The sequence below is a fragment of the Hesperophylax consimilis genome, chromosome 3 (genome assembly GCF_061612785.1).
Source record: "Hesperophylax consimilis isolate HC1 chromosome 3, BYU_Hcon_1.0, whole genome shotgun sequence".
NCBI classification, from domain to species: Eukaryota; Metazoa; Arthropoda; class Insecta; order Trichoptera; family Limnephilidae; genus Hesperophylax; species Hesperophylax consimilis.
Window position 1 is genome coordinate 15,620,030 of NC_142838.1, and position 20,614 is coordinate 15,640,643.

A 20,614-nucleotide genomic window follows, 5' to 3' on the forward strand; every position below is an offset into this window, starting at 1 on the left:
GAAACCATGTAGAATCGATAACATAATAGTCATCATCATTTTTAAGGTTAATGACAATTCCTTATATTTAAGTAGAACCGGAAACTTCCCCCGGGACGTTTCCGAAGAAGGAAATGACTCCACGTATCTTACTAACTCCCCCAGTTTATTTTTTCAAGGACATTGTGTTCACCTTCACACTTGAAAAATCCCTGTGTCGTCTTCTTGTGAATTGAGATGATGTAGCAAAAAGTTTGTACGTACAATGAGTTTGCGATTTTCACGTGAATTTTTCGAAAATGCTTTTTATTATCTGTGATCGCAATAGGCGAATCAAGAGTGGACTGTAAAAATTAATTGTGAGCTTTGAAGTTGGCACAACTATGGTTGGAGATGGTGAACATGGAGTAAGGAAGGAATCCGACTTACCCCTTTGATGTTCTTCAAAGATGTTGATGGTTAGTTTTACTCACAGGAGATATGATTTATATAATGCACAAGCTTCCATAACATCCAGGTTGGATAGGAAACACACTGAGGGAACCGAATGTGTTCACTGCACAGCCTTCTACCCCGAGTTGATATCAATAAAAGCACTGATTACAAAAAGATATTATTCAACCAGGCTCCATCAATAAACTGGTTTTACAGTTACGTTTATTATTGTAAAATGTCACACACACGTAGGGTATAGTCGGATAATGACAGGTACTTTTAGGTAAAATAGGATGGGAAAAATTGTAAGGACAATTTTAATGGAAGATTAATAGTTGCATCAACATTATCAGTGAAACGTTTCTTCCATCGCATGGGCAGGGCACTGGGCATTGCCAAATTTAATAGTTTACCAACAGAGGACACCTCCCGTGATTTATTTTATATATTATATATATAAACATTTAGATTAAACCATTGACCGACTGATAGGACATATTATGAGTAGACTTTTACTAAAAATGTTTTATAATTTCAGATTGTCAACTCCGGCGGTACAGCAATTCTCAACTGTTCGGTGAGCGGGTCCCCACTAGGACCGATCCAGTGGCTGCACGACGGCGTACCTGTCGGCAACGGCGTGCATGACGGGCACGACGGAAGGGCGCGCGTGCACGGCGCGCTGTCCCTCGTGCTGAGCTCTGTGCGCAGGGCGGACGCGGGCATGTACCAATGCGTGGTGCGTAACGATATGGAGAGCGCACAGGCCAGTGCAGAGATCAGACTAGGAGGTCAGTATAAAGGAGTACCGCTGTCAGATCCATTCAAAGCTCTTCCCGTTTCTCCAAGCATGAAACAGACAAGATCTCTGTTCGAGGAATTGATTAGTATGTACATGTCATTCAGCGGTAGGTATGTATTATTTGAAATGTAATTGATCGTACTAGATCCCAACTATCTGGAACCAGTGGGACCATGGCATCCCGACATTGGGGATATCTGCAAGGCTGAATGAAGTAGGGAGGGGAAATCAATGGGGTAGAGAAAGATTTATAAGTTATCGCAAACCGCTCAAACATCCGTTGTAACCTTTCCCGCTCTCTCATAAAGAACGCGTGTAAGAGAAATTGTTATTTCAATGAATTTATTAATGGTCATAGTTTTTTGTGCATCTGCGTCGGAGGAATAGTTGAGTACAATAAAAAATGTAACATTTTAAATCAACACTTTGAAAAACGAATAATCACTTTTACATAAACTTCGAGATTTTTAATGAGTTTCAAGTATTCGGAAAAAAATCTTTCATAGTCTCTTGTAAGTAAGAAAGTTTTCATTTTGGTGCTTGAAGGGTTTTACCAAACCACAGTCGAAATATTTATGTGTTATATAAATAGGTAATAACATATATTTTTAAAAAAATACATAGTTGTAAGCATCAATAATGAGAGAAATAATAAATAACCAATATAAATAAAGAAACATCATCGATTTAGCACTTCTTTGTCGCTATTGATTCGCATCGTGGATTAGCCTATTTCAGAATATCGTTCGCCATACTACACACTACTCGCCATCGCACATTACCAATGGGAATGTATGACGAGCGATATGCTCAAATAGGACAAGCCACGAAGATATTACGTGCTTATAGAGTGGTCTGTCACAATTCATAACTCAATTTATACAGCAAGTTTGCTACCACTGGCTACCACACTGACTGAGCTCAGGCAAATCGTATTCGAAAGGTGATTGCAAAACAATTTAAACAGCAAGTTTGCTACCACTGGCTACCACACTGACCAAGCTTAGGCAAATCATATACAAACATTAAAAAATATGAAGCTTAGGGTGGTTTGCTTAAAAAATTAAACAATTCATAGGATTTCAATGTTGATTTTCAAGTTCTGTGAAGTTTCTATTCATGTTCTGTTATTATATAATAATTAGCCAGTTGTTTAACGAAACCTTCACAGAACATGAAAATCAACTGTGAAATTTGATGAATTATTCAAATTCTCTAAAACATGTCCATGGACTTTTTATTTGAAATTTATTTATTTTCCCCGTTTGAATGAGGAAACCAACAACACGTCTTCTCTCTGGAGTTCCCATTGAATTTAATTTGGTAGTGATTCTGCCAGCAGCTGGCATCCTGCGCCTACATTTACACCCCTCTTCTCGAACGTTGAAATAAAAATAAGAGAGGGTTCGATACCAAGAGCTTATCGGATAGTAGAACTTATGACTGATTCATGCGATCCCTCCTCAAGAAAATAATTTCGACTACGCCCGTGTGATAACTGTTTGCGATCTAGTTATAAGTATAAAGCTGGCTAATGAGGCGTGTTAATAAATTTATAAAAACGCGCGTATCTGGAATTATATTTATTTACTTATCAAGTGGTTAAAAACTACCCACTATTTCTTTTAATGATATATGGTTCTATAGCACGCTGTTTCTCACTTGCACGCACTTAATTAAACCTATTTTGACTGTAAGAAATAAACTGTGAAATGAACAGAACACAATTAGTTACGTTATTTAAATGTGCAAATACGAAATATGTTTATGTTTCAAATTAATAGCGTGTAGGAAAGTTGAGAAATCCCTGTACCCATGAAATGACAAATTAATTCCATTGTAGCGTGGTTCTGTATTAAATCCACACGAAATAAACATACATGATTGTATTTTGTAATTTAGTAACTTTTTGATTAATCAAATGTATTGTGTTTCATCATTGTATTTTACTTAAAATAATCGCATTTTATGAACCACTGATGTTTATTGATATAAATGTTGCTTTCGGATTTTGTTAATAAGCCTCTTCAGATCGGTACAATCCTGTTAGTAGCCCAGTTAATATGTGCGCTGAGTTCGCAGTTCCCACTAGGAATAAAGTTTATTGAGTACGAAAATTGCTATGTCAAAAATACGACATGGGGCAGTAGTATGAGTGTTTACAGTTATTTTTAAATATAGGCATTTGTGGCAAATAAAGGGACACCATTATTGCCATTCACCTATTATTTCGAGTATAAAGGGTGTTAAAAAGCATACTTGACTTACTTTTTTAACCAGTGATTCCTTGCATTATTTCGAGTATAAAGGGTGTCAGGAAGCATACTTGACTTACTTTAACCAGTGATTCCGTGCATTATTTCGAGTATAAAGGATGTTAAGAAGCCTACTTGACTTACTTTAACCAGTGATTCCTTACATTATTTCGAGTATAAAGGGTGTCAGGAAGCAATTACTTGACTTACTTTAACCAGTGATTCCTTGCATTATTTCGAGTATAAAGGATGTTAAGAAGCCTACTTGACTTACTTTAACCAGTGATTCCTTACATTATTTCCAGAAAAAAATGTAAATGAAGTGTTTGTTTACGTTGACTTTTTATTTATTTTTTCTTATCCAAGTAACCACTCGACCTCTCACATCGATGCTAGCTGTACAATGCTTACTGATTTTCTATTATTTGTTGAATAAAAAAAATTTAATCCAATTTTATTAACATTTTTTACTCCAAATAATGACAGGATTTACTGTTTAAAGTAAGTCCCTTAACACCATGTAAATTGTGTATATTTAGAGGAGGGTTAAAAATTTCCCATTCTCTTTAAAGTCATAACTTTGTGTTAAAATCATGGCTTCAATGTATTGTGTTGTTACCAGACACATCTCCCGAACTGCAGTACACCTTCATAGAGCAAGCCCTGCGAGGGGGCCCCGCTGTGTCCCTCCGCTGTACGGCGGCCGGCGCTCCGCCCCCGAGGTTCCAGTGGATGCTGGATGGACAACCCCTCACTGCCATGTCCAGGGGTCTCAGGTAAAACCTACAATTATAATATGATGTAAAAATTGAACGGATTGCAATTTTCGCTGGAGATTTTGTTTCTCACTATATAGAGCGAACAAAAACTGGCGGTTATTCAATTTCGCAAAATTGGCAATTTTTGGTGTAACTGGCTTTGCACACTATTTTTTAATTGAATTCTATTTAATAGTTCCGGCGGTAAACATTTTAACATTTTGAAAATTTTTGTGTTTAATCTCGACCGAATTTTTCTCCCGATTTCTATTGTTATGTAAGTTTTGAGGGAATTTTTTCAATATTAGCAATATCTTATATCTTTGGTATACGGTGTAAGATTTGTCATTTTTTGTGAACACGCCATTTGAAACCTAATATTCTTTCAAATGAAAGTAGCAATGACGTTTAAATAATTGAAAAAACAAACAGAACAATTTTCAAATAACTCTTTTAATTGTTATCACATATGTTTTACCACTTCTTGTTTTAATTCAGTTCTGAAAGGGATATATGCGGGATAAAGACCCTGCCATTGTCACAGTGTCAAAAACGTGCAAAAATGTATGCAGGAAAAGCAAGTACGTGGGCTAACATGACCAGGAAACATTCCGGATATGAATCCAGTAGAAATATTCAACTCATACAGAAGGAAATGAATAAAAAATAAGGTTATGTAAAGCAAGGCAGAATTTTATGGAAGCCAATCGATGTAAAAATAAATAACATTACAGTATCGGATACAAACACAAAGCATTAAATTAGATTATCGCAGGCGGAAATTGGGTTAAATTTCTCCACATGTATGGTCATGTTGGCCTAAGAGTTATGTCGGTGTAAAATTAAGCAACAAAACTAAATAAATATGAAAGTCGGAGTCTTATATTCGGAACATGTCCACAACCAATTAATCACAATTTACGACAAAGGAAGACGAACATTCGCAATCAAATTCCAGACAGTAGGTAATAACCATGGTGAGAATATCAGATACCTTCATTAATTTCCCTGAAAACGTATAATAATCTATAAGCATGAAAGAAGTCACTTGATTTTGACATCAATATTGTAAACGGCAGTCTTTTTTGATTTTTTTCAAATTAACCCCGCATAGGAGACCCTGAGTCATCTTTTGGAATGCTGTGTGGAGGGTATTTTTTAAGGAAAGGAAGGAGAGGAAGTTCTGGGAAGGTAAAAGGTATGTGGGTTGGGTAGGAATCTAGGGATCAATGTGTCCAGGAGTAACAGACATATGCGCATGGGTAGAGAGATCAGTTCAAAGGGTCTCACCAAACCAGCTTCTCCAATAAATGGTTCCCGGGAGGCGGTACCCAAGCCTGCCTAGCAAAAAAATAGACTACATTTGTTCAATTTGGAAACCTGATGTAACAGAACAGTGACAAAACAGAACATGATAAAAATAGGTTAATTTTTGAGTTTCAGAAGAGTTTATTTTGTAAAGTAGTTATTTACCTATTTTTGTAATTTATTATTGCTTAATTTTCTTCAATTTTCTGTTTGCCATATAATCTGCTCCACTGTCCTGTTTTGCCATATAACATTGTTCAATGTCCTGTGTTTCCATATAATCTTTATCAATATGTACTACACATCCATAACAACTCTTTTTGACCTTATAAAGTATCAAATTTTCTTTCTGGTATCAGATCGGCCAATACGTTTGATAAAACAAAACAGAACACAGTTATTTTAGATTAGGTTAGGTTTGGTTGGTTTGTTTTGTTTTTTTTCTTCATTTTTCTAATCTATTCTGTTTCATCATGGAACCCTAATATCTACTACTATTAACTCACAAAAAATTCTAAAGTCGCCTCTAAAATCATAAATAATCGAACTCTTTTGGTATGTACTTCATAACTTAAAACACAAATAAAAAAAATAAGCATATACCCATACTGGATATTTACTATACCATTTGATATCAAAAATATATATTATTCATTTATCTTAAGTACTTTGGCTTCAAATCCAAAATGAAGTTTTGTATGAAAAAGGGCGGTCAGCCGTTCCTCTTAACTTTACAATGTATCTTATAAGCAACAATGCAATCTTGTTTCAGGTATCAGATCGGCCAATACGTCGGTAAGAACAACGAAGTGCACAGCCATCTGAACATCTCGAGCGTACGCTCCGAGGACGGCGGCCTGTATTCATGCCGGGCCACAAACTCCCTAGGCGAGGTCACTCACACGGCCCGGCTCAACATATACGGTGAATATTTAACTTCCTCCTTACTGCTGAACTCCTGGTATCGGGCTAATGGAAAATGTAAATAGAAAGGTTATGGGACTGCGGATTCCAAGGGCAGAGTGTTTTCTAGCTTCGAGTGGTCATGGGTCTAGAAAATAAAGTCGATGGATTTCATTTTTAAGGCGATGCATAACGTCATGTAAAGTTTGGAATCGGGCCGCAAACAATAACACTCACTATGTAGATGACGATAAGGTTTAAATTTCTGCTTAACTCCAGGCACCGGTTTTGATTTAAGCTAGAAAAAAACATCCGCATATTATTTTATTTTGCGAAGTTCAGGCACAAATATTTAAATGTTTTACGATAATTTTTTTACCTTTTAACCGCGTTAATTTGCTCCGTTTTATCTATACCCGTACGCGGTACATATTTTCAAATACCTATTCACGCAATTAAATGTCAAATTAAAGCATTCTTGCATGATTTATTGGACTATAAAGACAGAACAGATCATTCTCCACAATATGATAACAAATCCTCGTGTGTCACCACTCTTAGATGTTTATAAAAACAAAAACATAAAATTTCATACAAAGACGTACCGTATCTTTTGAATGTGGTCCCGCCATTCACTCGGCGTGTGTGTACTTAGGCCACTGCGTTGATAGACACAAGGTGACAAGTGGGACACCATGAGCACTTATCATTTTTAGTAATGAAAACTTTTTTTCTAATACTGTACACTTAAATTTTATGTCACTTAATATAATAACAAAATTGGACTAACGCCATCCGTTGACAAAATTGTAAACTATAGCACTCGAAGGCGCAAAGAGGCTCACTTGATTATCGATGTTTTTTTATGGAAATACAATTTTATTTTCGACAAATTCTTGTATATATCAGCATCGTGATAGTTCTACGAATATTCAAGCGAGCGGGAAATAAATTTATTTCGAATGACCGCTGAAATATCGGCATTCAAAGTTTCCGTATCAACTGTTGATACAGCCGCGTATGAGTATGGATTTTTTGCCGTAACAACAGTTGATACGGCCGCGTGCAAAGAGAGAACTTAATTTGTCACATCGTAGGGTAGACCGGGTATGGTTGAAACACTTTTACCTTAACTAGGTGTAGTAATATTTCTTTTGTATTTATGGATAAGATGTTTATACTAGATGATCTATGATCTATCTAGTTATCAAATTAAATTTATTGGACGGCCACAACTCGTACAGGTAAGCTACAATAACCACTTAAAGACGATGGGGAAATCTGTTTCAATTATCCCCATAGTGTGGACGATTGAAACAGTATGTGGGGATAATTGAAACACTCTAAATATCTTTGGAATAATTGGAGTAATTTTAATAAATATTAAACATTTTCATTATAAAAACAGTACTCAATGAGATCATGAATAGTGATTAAACATATCACAAGTATTTTAAAAACTATAAACATAAATATCTTGAAATAAAACAACTTTAAATATATTATTTATTATTTGTGTTTAAGTGCTCTTAGTTATACTAACTATGAGTATTTGGCATAATCAACATAGTTTTCCAGCGATATTTTCCTGGAACAGAATAGAACGGTATTAAAAATAAGTTTTTTGCTTTCATACAAAAGTGCTTGTTTCAATCATCACACTGTTTCAATCATAACAATGATGATTTTACCTCTGACTCGACAGAATTTTCTCCATGTAAAATTCAACAATTAAGAAATCAAAAATAGAAAATAATTGTATCTGTGGTTTGTGATGTGAGATCATATTATTACAAAGTATCGCAATATTCTAGAACTAACAAAACTCTAAATAATCGGTTAAGGGGCCATAAATATCTAATAAATAAGTATATATTAGGTATCTATTTAAAGAAGAAAAAAAATTGTAGGTAGGTACTTAACACTGGAAGTAACATTAAACCCCTTTTTTTAAACCCCTTATCAATTACAAAAAGGTAAGTAAACACTTAAATGATACGAATAAAACGTCTTTCTGTAAAGAACGATACTAAAACAAAGGGCTTAGCCAACAAAACAAAAAAATGAAAATGGTCATAAATAAGTAAATAGTATCTATTACAAGTAAATAATCAGTAGGTAAGTATCTGGTACTGTATCATTATAATTACTTGTGACTTATTACCTACAAAAAAATTCAGTGAACACTTGAATGATACGAATAAAACACCTATGGCATTAAAACAAAGGGGTACGTACCTACTTCTTAAGGTACATTATAAAAATTAACATTAATGAAACGATGAGTAATCAAATATTAGGTAAACTCCTTACTCTTACGCAATTAAATATATTTATAAAATTTAAATCAATAATTAGTCAGATTCACAATTATGACAAGTGTACTGTAATTCTTGTTTGGTGCACTTTTCATGAGCCCAAAGTTCACAAATCTGTTATGGATTCTATTGATGAAAACACTTAACACGGTTTTATAATTTTATTTGTAAGTCTTACAATTGTTTATGGTTACATATTATATAGTAGAGTTTTTACAGAGTTAAATGTCTCTAAGTGAAATGTTTCCAAACTGAAATCTAGAATGAATCTGCCTTGAAACAGAGCGTAATGCATCTTATAGTAATCTTGTATTTAACTAGTGTGGTAAATAAAGTCAATTAATAGTAAACATGGAAATTTACAATAGACAAGAGATATGGCGACAATCAAAATGTTGATTTTGATATGCATTGGTGCGACGGACAAATAATAGATAGTGAATGAAGCATAATAACACCTTCCTCGTTAAGATGAGATAATGTGGCGTCCATCATTATCTCACATCAGTTCGAAGTCTTGTACTTCGTCTGAGCGTTAGGGATTCATCAGTGGACCCGGTAACGTTTTCTTCCATTTCTACGTTTGCTTCTCTTTTGTCTTTTGTTTTACAAATGTTCAAGTAATTTATTAATCTTACACGAGAATCACCTTTAAAATGATCTCTTCTAGATGTGTAACACTTAAATAGTTTATATAAAATGTAAATGATTATTAAACTTAAAAATACATAGGAAAAAAAGTTATTTTTCATAATTCTAATTACAATATGGTCTTCGGGTATATTTTCCAAGTCATCGTACATTTTATTTAACTTATGGCTTGCTAAAATTAAATCATTTTTATCTAGAGTAAATATTTTTGGTATTATTAATGGAATATTTATTTTGACATTTTGTGTTTGATTTATATTGCAACAATTATCATCAGTTATATTGAACAGGGGAATTATTGATTTTGAAGCTGTTTGATTTGATATATTATAATATTGGTCTTCTACATTAACAATCACTGTTGAACTAGTGTAAAGTTTGCATTTTGGCTTTATAATTAATATTCCTGTATTCTGTAATTTAACATCGGTTGGTTCAGAATTCTTACATTTAATTGTAACCAATGTTGGTTTAGGGAGCACAAAAATCCATTTCGTTCCTTTATTTGTAGTATGCCAAATTTCGTTAATCGTATTCATTATTCTGGTTTCACAATTCGGAGGCATATGAGAAGGTTCGATTAGTAATTCTGTTTCACAAATAGATCTTTCATGTAGATTATAATAAATGTTTGTGGTTTTACAAATCGCTTTATCTAAAATGGTTTGTTTACACGAATCTATATTATCAAGAGTAACATAATTTGTTTTACTCTCGGCGATAGCTAAATATTTAACATTAGGCATAATAAAAACATATAAATCGTCTTGTCTTTTCATAGGCAAAGGTATTAACTTGTATAAATTATAGCTTACATAACTACACAAAGGGTTTGATATAACAAAAATTATTCTTCTATTTACATATGCAATGTCAATTTTTACCATTGACATTAAAATATTAACATTTTTTATATTTGGTGGGACAGGATAAGATACGGAATTCGGTAAATAAGGCAAGGACTTACTTATTTCTTCAATATATTGCTGAGGTGTGATAATAAATGGGTTAATGCGTTTATGATAAGCGTATATTCGTTTTGTAATTCTGTTGTGATTAAATTCAATAGGGTAAGATGTTTTTCTATTTCTTGCTTCAATTCTAAATTAAATATGACATCGCTAATGTTTGTAGTAAACGACTTTAATTTTACGAAATTTTGATTAAATATTTCTTCATTTCTTTCAAGATTAGTTATCGTATTATTAAAATTTGTTATAGTTGTTTTCACTATTTGAGTTTGCTGTTTTAACATATTATATAAGTCTTTATCACCTGTGTTTAGAGAATCAATTGCTTCATCATAATAAAGCGCGTCATTATTATCTAAGGTTCCAAATACAGTTTTAAATACTGTACCTACCATATCTATCCAACCACGTTTTACTCTTATTTTTGGTTGTCCTATAAATTGTTTTAGCGTCTTATCCTTTTGCTTTAATACTATTATTAGTTGATGTAAAATATTTAAATGCGGTTCGCAAGGAGAAAAACTTTTATGCATGATGTTATCGTCATTACATAATAGTTGTATATTGCTATATGTTTTATCAATTAATATTAACTTATTATCAAAATATATGTCTAAATCAATGTATGTTACTACATTCCAATAACTCTCTATAAAATTAATCATATTAACGTGTTCATAATATATCCCTGCGGACGAAGATATTTGCGTCCAGTTGAATCCATTGCCGTAAGGCAACCATGTCATCAATCTGAAACAATAGCCTTTTTTAAACGATTGAAATGTACTTTAACATATTTTTTCTTTATTTGTATAGTACAGTTTACTTTCGAATTAATTTTAACAATTCTATAGGGGCCTTGATAATTAGGTGATAATTTTTTGGAATGATTACTCTTCGTTGTTTCGTTTCTTAAATAGACTAAATCGTTAACGTTATAAAGTTCATTACTAGAAATGTTCTTATCAAAGTTCTCTTTTGATCTTATCTTTTGGACTTGAACATGTTCGCGTGCAATTTCTTGTGATTTGTTCAGTTTCAACTTTAAATTGTCAACATAATTATCATATGTATATTTGAATTGAGGTTTTTGTGTTAATGACGTTGGAAGTTCTGGTTTTAAACCGAAAATTAATTCGTATGGCGTATACCTAGTACTGGTATGAGGCGTTGTATTATACGAAAACATTGCTAAATTTATCCACTCGTCCCAATCTGTTTGTTTTTCTGAAATGTAATGTTTTAAGTAATCTGCTAAGGTCGCGTGAGACCTTTCCAATGCACCGTTGGACTGGGGGTGATAAGCTGTTGTTTGGATTTGTTTAATTTTAAATAGTTTTGCAACTTCCTTTAAAATAATTGACGTAAAATCTTTTCCTTGATCTGTAAGAATTCGTTTTTTTATTCCGAATACACAAATGAAGTTATTGACTAACTCCTTTGCAATAGTAATTGCTTCATGATTTGGAATTGGAAATGCTTGCGAAAATTTTGTTAGGTCGTCTTGTAACGTGAGAATATATTTATTTCCATTTTCGGATAAGGGTAACGGACCTACAATATCTAAAGATATCCTTTCAAAAGGTTTCTCAGAAGTTGTAGTTATTTCCATTGGATGAATAAATCTTTTACGAGAAATTTTATTTTTTTTGACATGATTCACATTCACATTTTTTAATGTAGTTTCTTATGTCTTTTCTCATATTTTTCCAATTATATCTCTCTTTCATTCTATTATACGTTCGATGAAACCCCGAGTGTCCTGATTGTGGAGAATCGTGATTCTCCTCTATTAATTTAGCTATATCCTTGGGATCTGGATAACTTATTTTATTTTTACAAATAGTTACCATGATTCCGGAGTTTGCAAAGACGTAATAAATAATAGTTTTTATTTTATTCCAATTTAAATTATTATCACTGCGAGCTAGTTCAGGAATTGAAAGCGATTTCTTTCCTTGTGAAATTAATACATTTTTTAATTTAAGAAAACAACAGAAAATATCTTCGTATGTTGGTTTATCCCAAAAATGTTCCATTGTTATAAGATGGTAAACGTTAAATATGTTATTTAGTTCTGAATATAATATATCTCTTACATTCGTTTTACTTTTCTTTATATCATCGTGATTATTGATTAAATTCCTTATCTCCATAGACAAACCTTCGGACATTTCCTTATCATTGGAAATAAAGTTACATAAATTATCTTTCCGTATTAGAAGACATTCGTCTGTTTCAACAATATTTTTGCAGTCAATAATGGTTTTATCTTTATAATGAGACTTTATAAATTCTTCGTAAGAATTTGGTTCAGGGTTTATTCTAAAGTGTAATATTTGAGAATGATCAATTCTAGATAACGCATCGGCATTAGAATTAAGTTTTCCGGGTTTATATATTATATTATACTGATATTCTTCCAATTTTAAACGCCAACGAAGTAAGCGAGAGCCAGGGTCTTTTGTATTAAATAACCAAACTAAAGGTCTATGATCCGTTATTATATTGAATTTTACACCATACAAATAAGGTCTAAAATGTTTAACTGCATAAATTATAGCTAAAAGTTCACGTTCTGTCGTTGAATAATTTGATTCGGCTTTATTTAGTGTTCTGGAAGCAAAGGATATTGGCAAATCTTTAGAAATCTCACCTTGAGATAATACTGCACCGATAGCAAAATTACTTGCATCTGTGGTGACATTAAATGTTTTACTGAAATTGGGGAACTGTAATATTGGTTCATGAATTAAATGTTCTCGAAGTATATCAAAAGATTCTTGTTGTTTTTCCTTCCAAATGAATGGAATATCCTTCTTTAATAATTGGGAGAGAGGTTGAGCGATTTTGCTAAAATCTTTAATAAAACGTCTGTAATATCCAGCAAGTCTTAAAAATGACTTCATATCTTTTGGATTTTTTGGAATAGGGTAATTTTTTATGATTTGAATTTTATCTGGGTTTGGTTTAACTCCATTTTCTGATATAACGTGACCTAAATACATGACTTCATTACGCATAAATTCACATTTATCAGGCTGTAATTTTAAATTGTGTAATCTGAATTTTTGGAATACCTCTTTTAACCTAACCTCGTGAGTCTCTATTGTATCGGCATAAATAACTATATCATCTAGGTATGCGAAACATCTTATTCCTTGTATACCAGCTAAAACGTTATTTATAACCCTTTGAAATGTTGCAGGACCGTTTTTTAACCCAAACGGCATCCTTAAAAACTCGTAATGTCCTAGAGGGGTGGAAAATGCTGTTTTATGTGAATCTTCCGGTTTCATTGGGATTTGGTGAAATCCTGATGCAAGATCTAAGGTGGTGAAGTACTTTGAGTGTCCTAATTGATCTAATATCTCTGTGATGTTGGGTAAGTTGTAAGCATCGCCTACAGTGACCTCATTTAATTTACGGTAATCAATCACTACTCTATATTTTACTTGACCTGTTGCATCTTTCTTCTTGGGCACTACCCACAAAGGAGATGACCATGCTGAATTTGAATCTTTAATTATTCTTTGGTCCAACATTTTTTTATTTGATCATTTACTTCCTTTTTATGTACCTCGGGGTATCTATATGTTTTTGCGTGTATTGGAATCTGTGTTGTAGTATTTATTTCATGCCTTATCGAATCGGTTTGACTCAATGTATCTCCTTCCAAGTGAAAAATATCGTTATAGTCTCGACAAATTGAAAAAAGTGATCGTTCTTCTTCTTTATTTAAATGTTCAGTCCGTAATGATGCTTTTAAAAGTTCGTACCTATTATCAATATTTTCTGTTATTTTGTTGAATTGAAAAATGTTTTTATTTTTGCATTTAACTTTCCTTTTTATCGTTCTATCATCGCAATCAGCTTCTAACATTTTGCTATCTTTTTCACTAAATTTTTCCAATATCAATTCCATATTCTTAACTTTTACTGCTTTTTCTGTCGTATTTAAAATAGACGTAATTGCTTTTGACTTTGAATTAACCTTTGTTATACTTCTACAAAGATAAACTCCTTCCATAATCTCTATTTCTGGAACGAGTCCCTCTCCTATTTCAGGATTCAAAACATTGAATTCAACTAAGGTCTCTGTGCGAGCCTGTACAATAATTACCGAATTATTGTTTTTGACATCCGAACTTTTTGTTTTAAAATGGATTTGCATAGAACTTTTACCTATACATAATGTATTGTTGCTGTAATTAATTTTGGCATTTACTTTTCTTAGGAAATCATTTCCGATAAGTCCATCGAGTGGAACATTTGTTGCTCGAGGCAATAAATGCATCTTATTAGAAATTGGGATACCGTTGAATAATAAGTTCAATTTGACAGATCCTAACGTTTCAGTCGATTTTTCAGCGTTAATTCCTCTAATTTTAATTATTTCTTTATCATTGTATACTGTTTCACCATCTAAAACCATAGGGTTAATTAGTGATATATCTGCGCCACTGTCTAATAATAGTTTGACATATTTATTTTTACATTCTTTAATGGGGATTTTGATATATGCTGTAATATTTTCGAGATTATTTAATATTCTACCTGTAACGTATTGACCTTCTTCGTTTCGGTAGGGAACGAAGGGTCTTGGAAGTTTTCCGAAGCTTTCTTTTCTAAGAAATTTTTATATTTCCAACAATCTTTTTTGTAGTGTCCACGTTTTTGACAAAAGAAACACGTTATTGTGATGTTTCGATGCGTGTTAACAGTATTATTATTTTCGCACTGAGAATTTTTTGAAGTGAAGTTACTAAATGATTTTACTTGGTTGACACGTTTATCTTTATTGTGGAAGCAATTTATAGATATATGTCCTGATTTTTTACAAATCGAGCAAAATTTTTGGTTTGAATTACTTTGTTCTGTAAAATTGAGCATTTTTTCTTCGTTAATTGCAAATATTGAAGCTTCTTCAAAGGTTTTTGGGTTTCTAGCCCTCAAAATAATGCTGTACTGCGGTAATGCGCCCATTAAAAAAATGCTTGAAGAGCCATTTGTTTAATCATAGAATTTTTTCCTATTAATTCAGTGATGTCGACAGTTTCTGCTTTAGTAGCTCTCATTAAATTTGAATAGCACCTTTCAATTCTTTGTGTAAAGTTGAGAACACTCTCATTTCTATTTTGTTTACATGTCTGCAACTCTAATAATAGTTGTGGAAAACTTTTCGAATCAGCAAAATTTTCTTCAAGAAAACTTTTGTATTCCTCCCATGTACGCAAATTTCTACATGATGTTATTAAATCAGCTTTTCCAGTAACTTTGGTTTGAATATATTTAAAAATAATATCTTTTTGAGCTTTAGATGCTAGTTTATAAGCATAATCACAATTTTTAATGAATGTGTGAAGATTATTTGTATTACCATCAAATGTACTAATGAATTGTGTTAAAAATTGAAGAGATACTTCTTGTTCAGTCATTTTTAACAAAGCGATAATTGTAAATTAATAATAAGAAAAGAGATTTTAAATGCTACGTATGAGATTCTTTAGAATTCATGAAACAATAATCAAACTTACAAAAATATGAAAAACCATTCCATCTTCAGCAAGGCAGGTCCGCGACGTGCGACGTCAAGGTGTAGAATCTTCTTGATTTTCGGCTATTTGCACAGCAAAGGGCAACAACGTACTTTATCAAAAATACTCAGCAAGGCAGGTCCGCGATGTGAAGGTGAAGGTGAAGTGTAGAATTGTTGTGTTTGTGGTAAGATCCAGGGATGTTTGGGAATCTTCTTGTTTCTTTCTTCTTGGTGCTGTTCGGCTTTTTGCAAAAATTTTTTTTTTGCAACAACGTCACTAGTCACAAATAATTAAAAGTTACTCGTAGAATCCAGAGTTCTTTTGTTACAGTCAAGAATACTACAGTATTATCGAAATAATGTTTCCATGTAGTATTAACTTAGACCATATCGCACTTCTGACACCAATTTTTTGTTATGGATTCTATTGATGAAAACACTTAACACGGTTTTATAATTTTATTTGTAAGTCTTACAATTGTTTATGGTTACATATTATATAGTAGAGTTTTTACAGAGTTAAATGTCTCTAAGTGAAATGTTTCCAAACTGAAATCTAGAATGAATCTGCCTTGAAACAGAGCGTAATGCGTCTTATAGTAATCTTGTATTTAACTAGTGTGGTAAATAAAGTCAATTAATAGTAAACATGGAAATTTACAATAGACAAGAGATATGGCGACAATCAAAATGTTGATTTTGATATGCATTGGTGCGACGGACAAATAATAGATAGTGAATGAAGCATAATAGGTTCAAAGGTTGTACAAGTATTAGAAAGGTACATAACAAATCATACACTGGACCCAAATTTCACCGGACTTACTAGAATTATAGTCTTCACCACATACTAAACAAAAAGTATGTTTATCTGATCTCGAAGCGTTATTTCGATATATTTCTGTTGTTTCAGTCTTCTTTTTCTTCCTCTTTGTATTCTTCATGTTCTTTTTTATCATGTTAGCACCTTTTTTTCTTTCCTTTTCTTTGGTTTCTGTTCGTATATATTCCTTTTCCGGAGTGTTTGTGTAAATAGTGGATTTCCTCTTCTTCAAACCTCTGGTAGTTGTTTTCCTGGGTAGCGCTTTTGGGAATGGTCGCACGCTTTCTGGTATAAACATTTTACTTGTTGAAGGCACGGACAAGTTGCAATAATTGCTTTCGGAAATAAAATCGACTGGTAATTCATGTACATAATTTTGTGACGATGATATCAGAGACTCGGTCGTGTTAATCTCGAGAGGATCAGAAGCTGTAGGTAAAGGCAGCGTATTATTTGTTAAACTGGCCAAACCTCTCAATGAACACGTAACAAATGTTATTAATTCAGTACTAACATTTGGTTCTGGAGTCACCGAGCCTCTCTGAGTGGACGGAACAACTGTTTCAATTCCTACAGAAATTGGCTGCGAAATCACTGAGATTAAAGTAGGTGGAACAGCTGCTTCAAGTGGCCGTGAAATCTCTGAGTTTTGAACTACCACTGGGTCACTTTCGGCACTACTTAAAACATTTAGATTTGGTCTGTCCGTGACGTACGAGGGTTCAAAATCTAAATCACTGAATATGTCTCTGTTATACGGATGAATTCCAGAACATCTAAACCCAGATTGAATGTTAGTTTGGGTTATTGCCCGGGGTAAAGCAGTCGCCACTATGCTTGGGATATCATAAATAGTCATTGGTTTTCCTGGATTTGTTCTCATCCACCCATCACAAGCTGTATTCACCGCTTTTTTAAATGGTCCGAACACTGATCGATCCAATGGCTGTAATTTGTGACTGCAATGCGGGGGAAAGGAGAGCATAATTATACCATTGGCATAACAGTAATCAATACAATTTATAGAAACATGCGATGAATGATTATCAAGTAATAAAAGAACTTTATGATCTAAAGACGAATTGGTGTGCCTTTGAAAATGATTTAGAAATATGGTAAAATCTTCTTCTTGCATCCATCCAGATTTGTTCGCGGTACCGATACTACCAATCGGACCATCTTTTAAGAAATGGCTTTGATATTTGATACGTGGGAATGTAAACATCGGCGGAATTGAGTTGCCAATTGCGTTTGCTGCTACAGTAACAGTTACGAGAGTTCCTCGTTCGGCCGACGTTACCGCACCTACTTGCCGAGTTCCTCTTCTGGCTACAATCCGATTTGGTTTTTGAACAGTTGTGACACCGGTCTCATCTACGTTGTAGATGTCCTTTGCTTCAAATTTATATCTATCCAAAACGTTCGCTAAATTTTTGAAGAATTCATCAACATTATGTCGATTAAAACTTGTCGCTCGTGCCAAACTCGTGGCTTGGGCACGCCTTAAAGATAATTGTGGATTGCGGTCTAAAAATCCTCGTAGCCATTCTATTCCGGCCATGCTATTTGTGTCCCATGAATTTGGCCTTGTCAGGTTGTACCGTGTGGTCAAATCAAATGCCATTTTTTTTAAATCCTTTCTAGACAGTCCAAAATAAATGTCTGCCGTTTTTATTGCATAATTTGCAATCTCAGTTTCTTGAGATGGGGAAAATACTTTCTTCGCCGAATTGTATCCCATGGTTATGGAATCAACAGATGTATCTATTGGTGCACTTTCTCTCTATTTCTTGTACCTTCCCAATGAGACGTGGTCCAAATTAAACATCGCTGCAGCCTTTCTCAACGATCTTCCAGATAATGTTTCTTCATATGCTTGCTGATATGAAAACATGTCTCTAGTATTTCGGTCTGTGACGTTTATTCGTTTTCTAGGCATCTGAAAAATTTAAAAAAAAATCCTCGTCAGAAATACTGAATGAAAACAATTGCAAGAGTAGGTACCTACCCATCACGATGAGGTTGGATATCGTAAAAAATTGGAATAAAAGTAATGATAAGGCCTTTACCGACAAAATACGACATTATTAATGAAACCATCGTATTAAGTGAATAAACCTTACAAGTGTAGGTATGTTCGTATGTATTTCAAATTAACTTATAAAATGACTGCCTCAACACAGGCTAGCCTATTGAGGCGGGCTGTGTGAAAACTCGATTTATAATTATAAATCTCTAATCTTTAAATATTACCTACTGTTCGTATGTATTTTTTTTCTCTGTTGTCAACTTTTTGTCCTAATATTGACAATGTATACTATTAACGCTGAACATGAACTTTATATATAATTATTATATGGTTAAGTGAGGTTGTCTATGGTCGAATGAGATCGACTTCATCCGTATTCAAGATTACCGAAGACAGAATGATTTCAATTTCTGATCAATTTTCATTATAACTATTTAATTTTCTCTCCGTGTGGACGGTTGAAACATGGTCATGATTGAAACGTTGCAATCATCCCCACACGAGTTGTTTCAAACATCTCCACGCTGCATTTTCTACTTTAAGGTCTAAAATAAGCCCTTTAAATAGACATAAACGCCGCGCAAATGCATTACAAATACTCTAAAATAGATAAAGAAGAGAATGGAATAAAAAGTTTCGTCGAGTTGCGAGAGTAAAATGAGTTATAACGTAAACAAAAATTTCGTAACTACTTACTTTTTAGCGCGAAATCCAATAATGTCTCCTGTGCACGACTGTATCACTCGCCGGCCGGAGGGCCGGAGGGCTACTGGTGATAGGTACCTACAGATCTGACGGAGATTCGATTGTTGCGTCACACTCTTAGGTATTATAGTTTTCGAGTAAATTGAGATGTTTCAATCATAACTTGTTTCAATCGTACCCAGTCTACCCTACAGTAAAACCTAACCGAGAGGGATTTCAAAAGTAGGAGATTTTGAACTTTAAAACAGTTTGTTATGGACCTGATACTTTATTTTTCCTGGCTTGATGGCCAAAATGTGTTCTACTCGCAGTATTTAACCAAAGCTTCTAAAATATTTTTAAGCGATCAAAGTTTCAAACCAAAAACAGAAGATTTTGCATTACTTCCTAGTGTGAATTGGCGTAGCGTAATTTTAAAAAGGAGTCCAACTTTCTATTGTTACCAAATACACATTACGAATGTTAATAACATGTATTATTTTTAGTACCTACTATAGTCCTTATCCGGCGGCATAGGTACAATTGTAAATTTTTATTTATTTTTGTTTTTAATACGTTTGATTCGTAGAACTCCATTAATTATGCTTTTCTTTTAATTCGAAATACTTAATCAAAATTTAACAATACATATTGTTTCTGCTATCGTGGTACGAGAACACGCCGTCAGATGGAATGCAGGAAAACACTTCTTCTTCTTGACATATAAATTTATTAATTCACAATATAATTGCAGAGGATCTTATTTTCCTCTGCTAAAACTTAAACTGAAAGAAATAAAGGTCTAGTTTCCTTTATTCTTCAGTTTTCCCTAGGTTTACATAAACCTAGTAATTATCTCACGACTGACTGCGTAGGTACGTCTGTACCTACCAGTTATAGCAACACTCTAATACTGTCCTTTTTCTGGGAGGTATCTGTATTTAAACTAAATTCTGAAGGACATTTTACCAAAATAAAGATGTTCCACCCGCTCGTTGGCAAACAACATTCTTAACATAAAATAAAATGCACTTAACTATTCTTAATGATACAGACGTGATTTAAACAATACAAATATTTTAAAGGAATTATTTTAAGGGAGATGAAACTTTATTTGGGGCTTTTATTACTATGGGACAGGGGTGGGAAAGGTATTGGA

At 33.3% G+C, this 20,614-nt stretch overlaps 1 protein-coding gene across 1 annotated transcript in view; it reads left to right on the top strand.

Moving 5' to 3' along the window:
• Nucleotides 1-20,614, top strand: part of LOC149425015 (cell adhesion molecule Dscam1-like) — a 394,348-nt gene that overhangs the window by 337,019 nt on the left and 36,715 nt on the right. The window contains exons 25-27 of the mRNA XM_089647487.1: nucleotides 953-1,205; nucleotides 4,094-4,247; nucleotides 6,310-6,461. Coding sequence (XP_089503613.1) covers nucleotides 953-1,205; nucleotides 4,094-4,247; nucleotides 6,310-6,461 — 559 coding nt within the window. The remainder of the gene's footprint in view (nucleotides 1-952; nucleotides 1,206-4,093; nucleotides 4,248-6,309; nucleotides 6,462-20,614) is intronic.